The sequence below is a fragment of the Ostrea edulis genome, chromosome 1 (assembly GCF_947568905.1).
Source record: "Ostrea edulis chromosome 1, xbOstEdul1.1, whole genome shotgun sequence".
Lineage (NCBI taxonomy): Eukaryota > Metazoa > Mollusca > Bivalvia > Ostreida > Ostreidae > Ostrea > Ostrea edulis.
The window spans coordinates 69073786-69086211 of NC_079164.1; the positions used below are offsets into that span (position 1 = coordinate 69073786).

A 12426-nucleotide genomic window follows, 5' to 3' on the forward strand; every position below is an offset into this window, starting at 1 on the left:
CTTTTTACAGTAATACAGAAATATATACAACAGAACAATAAGATTATTTCAAAAGATTACAATGTCAGGTATCCCTCTACTATTGAACTTGATATTCACATCTAAGAAAGGTTGCCAAGCTATGTATAATGTCCTTATCTCAAAGAAAAAAATCCAACTTCTGAAAATAAATCGATTGAAAATGGTATCAACTTTAGCAGAAAAGAATAGGATACTATTTATATGCTTCCTTTTAAAACACCTACAGAAACAAAATTGCAGTGGTTTCAATTCCAAATGCTTCACAGATTATCTGCTACAAACTACTACCTGAATATATGTAGTATCAAAGACTCTACATTATGCTCTTACTACAATCAATTGCCAGAGACATTAGATCATTTGTTTCAGAATGCTATCTAATAAAAGATGTTTGGTTTGAGGTAGAACATTGGTTAAAGTCTACATTAGATATTGATATAAACACAAGCAGAAATTCAATTTTGTTTGGTAAATTGAATAATGTTAATTTACACCGTCTTGAAAATCTTATAATTCTAATAATTAAATGCTATATTTATGCAAACAAGTTCACCCCTTCAAAGAGGTTGAGCTTTGAGACCTTAAAAAAGAATGTAATTAGTCAATTATATGTTGAAAAATTTATTTTACTGAAAAATTGTTAAGTACAACGAACTCAACAAATATTTGAAAGATGCCTTACAAAAAATTGAACATTCATCATCAGCTATGAAAAGCCCTGTTTCTCTCTATGTATTACATCTCTTTAAATGACTTTCTCTTCCTTCCTTTCAAACTCTTATCTCTAACCTGTCTTTTCTTCTATAAAAACGCCCAAAACTTTCATATATATATATATATATATATATATATATATATATATATACTTTAATATCATTTATTTAACTGAAAATAATATATTATGTGTATATGTGTACATGTATATGTATTTATGACTGTATGTACATGTGTGTGTATATGTATGCATATATATGTACATGTATGTATATGTTATTGTTTGCTTTTGTAAAAATATTGTGAATATGAAGGTTAATAAAGAAATATTTTTAAAAAACTAAAAAAAAACATTAGTCTCTATCAATCTCGATATCAACACCATTCTCTTTTGATGTCGATATTAACATCAGTGTCTATCAAAGTCGATATCAACATTAGTCTCTATCAATGTCGATATTAACATTAGTGTCTATCAAAGTCAATGTCAACATTAGTCTCTATCAAATCGGTCGATATATTTTCAGTATCATCGATTTCAACAGATGTATTGTCTTGGACATGCGTTATAATTTTGATCAAAAATATACCCCCGCATTGAAACGAAAATTGAAACACTTTATGAGTACGGTTCTCTCTCTGGAAAATCTTGTTTGAAACGTTCGTGACGCTTCAAGCATAGGAAGCACTTGAATGTACATGTATCTAGTGTCCACCAACACAGGTCACCAGACCGACCAGAACATATATTTATCCAGGTCACAAGTCCGTGATGGTACACAGGACACTAGACTGACTTTATATTCTTTATATTCAGGTTCACATTTACCTATGACGGTGTAAAGAAACAAACATCAGTATATCTCATTGGGTACATTCACGATAGTTCTCGTAATCAGGTTTTTTTTTTTATACTTTCTACGTTATGCACCAAATAAATACCACTTCTCTTTCGTATGTATATTACCTTTACTTTTAAAAAAAATGCATTATTTTTCTAGACCGCTTTTTAAATTGCAGACAATAGTTTTATCTGAAATGATTCGAAACGGACAAGGTGTTGAATTTAAACAAAGTTTCTCAAATGGAACGTTCGCGCGGTTAAAAGATAGAAAATCCCATCTCCTCATTAGCTTTTTCCGCTCAAGATGAACATAAAATCATCAAAGTGCTACAAATTTTTGTCTCGGAATGGCCTTATTGTCAGTGTGTTGGTTGGTGTGGCGGTGGGATTTGCCTTAGGGTTTGGACTGAGAGGAGTGGGACCTTCAGATGATGCTATCACTTGGATAGGTAAGTTTAATATTTCATGATAATGCTGTAGCAACGAATGTGTGATAACTGTTTGGTTAATATCTAATGTTATGTATTTATCTATATGTAAATAACAGGTCTCCCTGGGGAAATATACATGCGACTGCTGAAAATGTTACTGCTTCCTTTAGTTGTGGCCACGATCATAACAGGTAAAATGTAGTGTCACAACTATAAACACACCCACCCACGTTTGTAAAATTTGTTTACCCTTATTAGTTACATGTATTACTTTACTGCTTATTATGATGAAAGTGTCTATATCTATTTACAATCATTTTCAAATTTCGTTCATGTGTCCCCAGGAACCGCGTCCATGGATCCAAAATCCAACGGCAGGATCAGCGCCGTGAGCTTCTGCTACATCCTGGTTTCTGTGGCGATAGGAGCGATCATTGCCATTATCCTGTTCTTCGTCTTTCAACCAGGTATCCTCTTTTCCAGCTTTACGATTCTGTGAGGAGTTGCCATACACGATCTGAGTTCCATGGTATACAGCCAAATTTAGTCCCATCTTAGATGTTGATGGTACAGGGATTTCAACAGTCTCGATTGAAGTCAGCATTTCGCTAATTCTATGGTCGTTATAACGATCTAGTTCGTCAATACAACCTCGCATTGGGTCAAATGCTGTCTGACGTGTTTCATACCGATTGTTAAGCCGTTCTTGGCACACTGATTTTGACTGCGGATAACTCCGTTTACCTGATCAGGATATGGGGCTCACGGCGGGTGTGACCGGTCAACATGGGATGCTTACTCCTCCTAGGAACCTGATCCCACCTCTGGTGTGTCCAGGGGTCCGTGTTTGCCCAGCTATCTAATTTGTATTGCTTGTAGGAGTTATGAGATTGATCACTGTTCGTTATCTTCACCTTGCATGTTTAAAACAGAGAGAGTGATCTTTACTTTATGTATATTGATATCATATTATCATTACGATATATATTAGTGTACATATGATTCACGCGATGTTCCAATCAATGACCAAAATTATGGAATACCGAGTACTCCTGCGTCCTGTGGTAACTGGTAGTCGCATGCACTTAACACAAGAGCGATTGTAATAACATATACCGGTCTGACCAATATTCATTCGTTCACAAAGTCAATATCAACATTGAGATAAGATTGTCATCATCATATGTTCGTTTGTTACTTTGTTACAACATGCATTCTAGTCTACCGCTATAAAAATGATCACGACAATATAATATATGCACACTTACATTTTAGGCAAGGGTGTAGAGATAGCTGCCGCCGATTACAGCAACTCTGTACAACGTAACATCAGAACCAGCGATATGTTTGCCGATATGATCCGGTAGGTATTCCTGTTTTGGTTAATTTACTATGCTTTCAGCTTCAATTACCTTATTTATTTTTTATAATTATGTTATTTTCTTGCAGGAATTTTTTCCCAGAAAACATTGTCACTGTCTGTTTCCAAAAGGTAACCTATTTGAACCTAAGATAAGTTTTTTTCTTGATGCAAGGTGAAGATAACGAACAGTGATCAATCTCATAACTCCTATAAGCAATACAAAAATAGATAGTTGGGCAAACACGGACCCCTAGACACACCAGAGGAGGGATCAGATGCCTAGGAGGAGTAAGCATCCCCTGTTGATATTCTTATTTTTAGTGAAATTGTTTGGAAAATTGAATCTGTGTGACAAAATATTAATAAGAACTGACACTACGAAAGATGCAACACATCTTCATACCTTAGTAAAATATCTTAAATTTTCACCAAAAAATGGTAAAGGGGAGGGACAGAGTATCACGTGTCTGTTTCCTGTTCCTGTTGTAGTGATCACAAAGTATGAACGAGGACATTTCATAACCGGAAAAAGTACTTAGGTAGCTAAATGATTGATAAAAATGTATTCTATATACATTTTCCTTAGAATCCGCAGTAAAAGACAGTTGTATGGTGTTAACGTTAAAATAAACATTTATTATTGCAGTCTCAAACAAAATACAGCGCGTCAACTCGAGTGGTGTTGGTAAATGGAACCAATAGCTCCATCACGGATGAACATAAGTTTGTCTCATCCACAAGTAGTCTCAACATACTAGGCAAGTACGAAATATAAAATAAAACTAAAAAGTATTTGATCCAGACATAACACCATATACAGAATTCAAATGATTCTGTTTCTGTCATTAATTGTTGCAGGCCTGATTGTTGCGTGTTTGTTCTTTGGTATTACGGCCAGCAACCTCGGGGAGAGGGCGGAACTTTTCATCAAGTTTTTTGAAGTCATCTCTATTATGGTGATGTACATCATGAATTGGGTCATCTGGTTAGTTATGCTGAACATCATGTGAAAGGTGTCTCATGAATTAATAATCAATATTTTTAAGGATATTCGAGATGCATTCACGTTGACAATAGGTTCACACACATGTACATTCAATGTGTTCAACAAACAGCATCAACCTCTTTACAGTATTTAAATATTTGATATGTCTAGGGTGAAAACTTGTTGGTCATCTAAAATAAATTTCAAATTTTAAAATGAGTTAGGTATTGCATTTAAAATCTGTAGAATGTAACTTACTTCATTTCAATTCATGTTTTAAAATGCCAACAATACGAAATAAGTATACTTAATCTATGTGACCTTTCAGGTTGACCCCAATCGGAGTTGCAAGTCTGATTGCTACAGGGATATTGAAGGCGTCTGACATAGAAACAGTCTTCAGTAGTCTGGGAATATTCGTCCTGGCTCATTCCCTCGGAATCGTTTTTCATCAGTTGGTCCTCATCCCGGTCACCTATTTCATCACAACCAGGAAAAACCCACTGACTTTCATGGGGTTCTGTCTCCGCCCGTGTTTATCAGTGTTTGGTCCCCCAAGCACGTGCGTTTGGTTTCTCTTTCCTTTATTTATTTGCCATTTATCTGTATGAAATTTAAACTTCGTTAACCTGAATCCCATTTCACTTAAGGTTATTCCATTATCATGGATATCCTCTTTCACACCCAATGTCAATCTGATTAAAATACAGATCTCTCAAATAGCATACAGCGCTCTGCGCTAATAAAAAGGTCTGTACTTTAATCAGATTGCACCCAATGTATGGAAGACAAAACGTTTAACACTATTTTCATACCTGCTGTGCTTATGTACTATCACGTGCCAGGTTATGCAATATACATTTGTGGTCATGTAATTGGTTTTATTTCAGAGCTGTGGGTATACCAGACATGCTTAAAACCCTTGGAGAAAATCTCCATGTTGATAGCAGAGTATCCAACTTCTTCGTTCCTGTGGCGGCGTCACTTGCTCGCTGTGGCAGTTGTATATTCATTTGTCTATCGTCTTTGTTCTTGACTCAGTTGGAAGGAATGTCAATTGATGCGTCCAAAGTGGTGATCATCGGGTATGAGCTTCTTAGGGGGAGAGGAAGGGTGGGTGGGTGGGTGGGTGATCCATTTAAGATGTCTTGTTTTTCCCTCTACATTCTCCATATAATAAACATATATAGAATATGAATTTATCTTTACATCTAAAGTAACGGTATATATTCAAAACAAAATACATACACAGTACGTCGGCCAGTTCTATGGTTCCTTCAAGTCTCAAAATACAGTTCTGTCGAATTATGATTACTGTATTGGACTACGTAGGTGTTGTATTTTGGTGTGGGCATTCTATATTTTAGCGTATTTAAAATTTAGCGCAGTCGGAGCTGATGCACTATTTGGAGTAATCAGGATTTAGGGTTTTTTTTGGATGATAATGGATAAATAGAGAATTTCATACTTTAGTACAACTGTACATTAGCACTTATACTTCACTGTCAAAGCCTCTAGAATATGAATCCCGCTAAGATTAATACATGTACAGTATCTCTTCAAAGAAAATAAGAGAAGGAATGCATTTACGATGATAAAAAACGTTACTTAAATTGGTGATTGATTTATGCTACTCACAAACTGATCTGTTTCAGTCTGTTGTCAACAGCGGGTGCCTTGGCGGTTCCACCCGTTCCTAGTGCCAGTATTGTATCCATCCTGGTAGTCCTCACCTCGGTGGACATTGAAGTCAGCAATGTTGGTCTTCTCATAGCCCTCGAGTGGTACAAGTAAGAGTCAAAAACAGCTATACTGGGTCAGTGGTACAAGTAAGAGTCAAAAACAGCTATACTGGGTCAGTGCGTGAAGTTGGAGATTCCACATTGCTAGAACTCAATTCTCTTATTGGAAAATCACAGATTCCAGTTTCAATGTTTCCCCCACTGGTTAACAGAAAAAAACACATTACTCTAGAGCAAGATTTCCCCAATCTCTCCAATCTGTATAGAATCAAATAATATCTAGAAACGTTTGAAATTTCTTACTTGAAAACTGACCTATTCGTTATTTGTGCATTCATTGATTAATATACATGCTGTAGTGCAACAATTAAAATCATCTGATGTATGCATGTTATTGAGTTTCTACCCCTGTGTCTGTCTGCAATGGTTCATGACAACTGATCTTTTTCAATGATAAATCCAATGCATGTGAGTCTTGCCAGGGCTCAATATACTGAAACATGACTCAATATATCGAAACAGCACCCAGTATTCGATACTTCAAAACATGACCCAGGACTCAATATACTGAAACATGATCCAAGAGTCAATATATCAAAACATGACTCAATATATCAAAAATGACCCAAAACTCAATATATTGATATATGACTCGGGACTCAATATACTGAAAAATTACCCCGGATTCAATGTATCAAAGAATAACCGACTTCAAATATCAAAATGATTCATGACTCAATGTATTGAAATATGACACTGGACTCAATATATTGAAATATCACCCACAACTCAAGATAGTGAAACATGACCCAGGACTCGAAATATCAGTTGATTGATAGTATATTGTTAAACGTCTATCTCGAAAATATTTCACTCATGAATGACAAATCACACAATTAATGATATACTAAGGCATGTTCATCTTTTATAATGTCTTCCTCCAGCATCGTGATAGGCCTTTATTTGGTAGAATGGATAACATTACGTTTGACCTGGTATCCACTGGCCGGCCTCTCTCTGAGATTGCTACCGAGTTGTCTTTACCAGAACCTTTTGATTGTGGTGCTGTAGAAAATGTAAATTTTTTGTGCAAGATTGGTATTTCAAATTAAAACCTTATTCATTTTTCAGCGATCGAATCCGTACAACTAGTAACGCAACTACAATCATTCTAGGCGCATTGATCGTTGAGAAACTTTGCAGGTCGAGTCTTCAAGTAGCAGAGGATCAAATTCCAAAGGAAAAGCCGATATACGAATCAGAAGTACGCGTGCTAGTTGAAAGTGAAAAATGATTCCACAGAACTTCGAAGATTTTTAAGAACGCTGGCATGAAAGATACATATTAATATTGTATATTGTGACGTCATCTTTCGTACCTCTACTCCGTATTTATAATCATGATAACTTAACATTAGAATATAGATAGCTAGTAGAACTACAACGTTCTTAACATTTCTTCAATCACAAATTGTATCTGGCCTCCTACGATATTTTTCTACCTACGACGGATGACATAGGATTTTGAAAAGCATGAGTAAAGCAGGGATCTGTGGTATCAGCGTTTATGTCCTTTGATATTGACTTGACTCGTCCGTTTATAAAATAGAGAAGATTGTTGATACTGTGTTTACTGTAGAAAAATACGCGGCCGTCAGACGATGGTGCGCAATGCAATTTTGGACTTGAGAGATTCCATCACATAATCGTGTCGGATCCATGCGAATTTTGCAGTTGCGGTACTTGGCCCTTACTGTTCTAGACGCGTCTGCAGACTTGATTAGAGTAAGAAAATATTTATTCGATACATCGGGGCACATCAAATGGCCATAATGCATCCAACAGCTGTTGAAGAACACAAAGGCGCCAACATGATAAATTCAGCGTCCTTGCAGGCGCCGCAAGATTTTCCCAATTTTCCATCAAATCTGGCCTCGATGGGACTCGTTATCAATATATCAGCAGACATGTAGCTGCACCATTATGAGGTGGTGTACAGTATACATTGTCATAGAAATCAGAATTTAACTACAATGTATCATAATATGTGGACATGTAATTACAAGTATTTACATTAAAATATCTTCATTCTAATGAGCTTTATGTTTTGTCTATATCCATATCTACTAATTGTCTCTTCTGTAAACTAAGAAAACTGGTCGTATTGACACCAAATTTTTACTAAGTTGATGTGATGGAACAAATAGAACAAAAAAAATCATTACTGTTTAATTCAAATCAATTGGTACAAGGAATTACCTGTAAATGTTCTTACAGTCAAAATCGTGGCCTTTGGGGAGCTGCATCAAGACTTTGAATACTATTTTGTCGTGCAGCTGTCGTACGATATCCGATCATTACCCATAGGTTTATTACAAGGTGTATGGGTGCCACTGGAACGTCGTTCGAGTTGATCTATCTGTGGTAGATTTCTAAAACTGATGGAAACCTTGCGTATCGCAGACGACTGAGGCATCCATGTGTGACAGTTTGCATGGTCTAGTTAGGTTTTGTACATCACAGTTATACGGCATTCCAGAACAGTATGTCGTACGAAACAGAAGTGGTTTGCAAAGAGATGTGCTGCCATGAAAATAGCCTAACCAAAACATTTACGCCTAAGGGGTGGAACAAGCTTAAACTCATGAACATGTAAGTCTACAATATCGTTATCCGTTGCACTGTGTGTGGTACAGCACAAAAACGGCCGTCCTGTGAATTTTCCCAGATACATGTACCAGATATGCTGGTTACATGTTAGTCTCGCTATCCTCACACTCTCGCTCTCGAGACTTTCGCGGAAAGCGAGAATAGGTACATGTACCAATGTCAATCAGATCACTCGCTGGCAATTGCGGTTACGGAAATAGCCGAGTAATTACGATTGTTACCAATGTATTCGTGTAGACCCGCTGTAGGTTGAGCTTAGAAAAACTCGTATGGTATCCAATAACTACGGTGTCTAAAGTTCTGCGGTATGCAGTGGCGCCATTCTACCTAGAGGCGCCAGCAGGTCGCGAACAGCGTCAATACCCAGCAGGACTGGACGCCGATTGGGTGGAACCCATTGTGTTCAAAGTCCATTGTCTACAAATCAATAATAATAGAAAATTATTATATACATGTACTTGCCCAGTGCCCGGCCACGGAGTATTGGGCGCCTTACAAATTGCATGCAAAACATGCATATGCTGCCATATACTGTGTACAGACTGCAGTTAGTATGTATCATTGTAGACAAGTGTAGTCTTTGTAAATATTCGTAAAATGCTTAAACATTTGGAAGGAAGATCGCGATTTAACAGTACTTGCACTACCGGTACCTTTAGTTTCGAACATTTTAACCCCCAAAAAAAAACATGTTTGTGCCTGGACGTATTTGGGTTTTTAAAGATGCTATCTAAGATCGCACCTCTATGAATTTTTCTTGACCCGTCCCCGTGCAAGTCTGTTTCGGGGCTGGGTTCTAATTTTGTGCCGAATCTAAAGGAAATTTACCTATTACGAGTATAAGTATTTTACTCCGATCTTCTGGCGGTTGTTATTTGCTGCCTCTTGTGTATGAATGGTTAACGCTCGTGTTGTGTTACACGTGTTTGCCGACGCATCGTGTTTGTTTACAATTACATGTACGATATCGTCTTTAAAATTAAATGATGTCACGTCATTAATTTCAACAATATATCAACTTGAAAATTACACATAATAAAAACTGACATTCACTGACATAGTCAAAACACATTTCCATTAATTTCTGTGCGCATTTTTCTCGCGAAATGCGCTGGAGAGACAAATTATACTTAAGATGTATATATATTGTTAGTACCAATAAAGCAGGATTTAGAAATTGTGGTTTAAAGCATTAGTACTATACTTGTCTTTATGTTTTCTTTTCCTGCTACAAGTGAAATGAAAAATGAATGATACATGTAATGATACCCTAAATCTTGCATTCAGAGTCCGTGTATTTAAGGTAGCTTGTAACAGATATAATAAATGTAACAAATCTGCTTTTAAAACCAATTCTAGATTTTCGAAGAAAGAAATTTGAAAATTCTTTTGGCTGGTAGAGGTAGTTATATCCAGCTGATAGACTGACTGATTGATTGATTGATTGATTGAATATATATTGTTTATCGTCCCTCTCGAGAATATTTCACTCTGCTGATATAAAAAGAAGTGAAAAATGTGAAGATAACAAACAGTGATAAATCTCGTCAATCCTAAATAGAATACCAAACTGAGAGTAGGGAAAACACGGACCCCTGGACACACCAGAGGTGGGATCAGACAAACACAGACCCCTTGAAACACCAGAGGTAGGGTCAGACAAACACGGACCCCTGGACACGCCAGAGGTGTCAGAGCAATCGATAGTCAAAATCAGTTTGTGTAGAACGGCCGAACAAATTTGTAAGTAATTAGTATGAAATACGTGAGACAGCATAGGACCTAAAGCCAGGTTGTATTTGAAAATTAGATCATTATATCGATCATGGAGTTTACAAAATGCCAACTTTAAACGAGATTGTTGAAACCCCTGTAACTTCAACGTATTTATCAATAGCCCGTCTCGATTTTGTAATTGATGATACTCAAAACATGCTCTTGCGTATCAAATCAGTTGGGAGACTTTAACAATATATGCAGGTTATAATGGGATCTAGAATATGGGAAGCTGACGACGGAGAAGCAGAAATCATCCCGTTTGTCATTAAATTGAGTTGTTAGTTTGCCGTTAACGTCTTTGTTCAAATTAATATCCAAATATGAAGCAGATGGGGAAGACTCGTTGATAAAACGCCGGTGGTGAATGAATTAACTCCCTGGTTTCCTTGTGAGCTGTTGAAGGTTGTTGCAAAGTTTGTCCCATCTTGTAGTAGACTCGTACCTTGGACATCCATGACTAAACAAGTGTAGAATATGTCATCATAGCAATGTTATGGATTATTTAACTACTTCAGTAATGCATTGATATGATTTAATTGACAGGGACAGATACACGATTACACGTTCCTGGTACTACAGCTTTACTATAGTATCGTTCGATGTATATTGCGTAATTTGCAAATTAACAAATAAAAAGAAAACATTGGTAATATTAAAGAAACAGACTTTAAAACAACTGCGATGTTACCGTAAGTTGTTTCCTTGATATAGTCGGTACTTTCGAAATGTTGAAAACACACAACACTGGAAGGTGAAGGTTGCCACAACTTTCCTGGCTTCTGATCACGCTTAATAGCAATAATCCAGAGCTTCCGAAGGGCATCGTCTTTTGGAAAACGATGTCCTCCCCTGTTTGCGCACCCAGGCACACAACAACATGACGAGGGCATACTACAATACTTTAACTGTATGAAATGTTTACGTATTCGTTTGCTTTGCTAATGGAATCTATTCTGAGCTAGGACCCCATCGGTAAAGGCGCCACCTACTTCCGCCGCAAGGGAAACAACTGCAAAAATGAATGCCATTGTAATGTCTAGTTGAGGACATCAGCAACATCAGGTAGAACCTTTGCGAGAAATGTGTCACAAGAATACCAAAACGGATCAATCATATTGCCGTACAAATAACAGACTCTCTTAATATAATGGAACAATGAAAATCATCTGATATATGTATGTTATTGGACTGATTCAAGTTCATGACATCAGATCTTTTTCAATGATAAATCAAAAGTATGATAGGCGTCTTGCCAGGGCTCAATATACTGAAACATGACTCAATATATCAAAACATCATCCAGTACTCGATACATCAAAACATGACCCAGGATTCGATATAACTTTATGACAAACGGGATGATTCCAACTTCTCAATCGTCAACTGCCCATAGTTATGTAGCAATAATCTTTTGCGTATCGAATCAGTTGAGAGATGTAGACACCATATGCAGGTGATAATGGAATATTGCTACATAAATATGGGTTGATGATGGAGAAACTGAAATCGTCCCGTTTGTAATAAAATCGAGTTGTTAGTTTGCCGTTAGTATCTATTTTCAATAAAATATCTCAGTCAGAAGCAGATGTGGAGGGGTTTTTTCGAGTTCACAGGGATATATTGAATCGACATGAATGAAAATTATTATTGTCAATAGATATATTTAAATATTGTGTTGAAGACCACAGCAAAAAAAGTTTCTTTTCAATTAGAAGCTTTTGAATATATTCCGCCTTATTAGAATATGAAAACAGGTCAGCTAACAAAGGAGCTGAATTCGTGCCCATGGAATTCAAAAAGACTACTGTATGACCTGATCACCAAAGACTATAAAAATATTGTCAATTAGAAGCTCCAAGATATTTTTTTTATTTCAAC

General features: G+C 36.6%; 1 protein-coding gene and 1 long non-coding RNA gene across 3 annotated transcripts; one reads left to right on the top strand and one right to left on the bottom strand.

The window, feature by feature from the left end:
• The first annotated feature begins 958 nt into the window (after positions 1–958).
• Positions 959–8193, top strand: LOC125683882 (neutral amino acid transporter A-like). Of its 2 annotated transcripts, none has more exons than XM_056158339.1 (11): positions 959–2028; positions 2127–2201; positions 2355–2477; positions 3286–3373; positions 3460–3502; positions 4020–4131; positions 4232–4358; positions 4687–4920; positions 5249–5443; positions 6014–6187; positions 7232–7373. In XM_056158339.1, the coding sequence occupies exons 1-10, from the start codon at positions 1884–1886 to the stop codon at positions 6150–6152; spliced, it is 1281 nt and encodes a 426-aa protein (XP_056014314.1). In that variant the 5' UTR covers positions 959–1883; the 3' UTR covers positions 6153–6187; positions 7232–7373. The 2 variants fall into 2 exon arrangements, with proteins under 2 accessions (XP_056014314.1, XP_048781345.1); XM_048925388.2 differs by having other exon boundaries at positions 964–2028; positions 6014–6148; positions 7232–8193.
• LOC130052669 (uncharacterized) lies at positions 3982–4885 on the bottom strand. Its single transcript, XR_008801050.1, has 2 exons — positions 4680–4885; positions 3982–4549 (listed from the first exon to the last, which is right to left on the bottom strand). It is a non-coding gene; the product is annotated as an uncharacterized LOC130052669 (long non-coding RNA).
• Positions 8194–12426: the final 4233 nt, after the last annotated feature.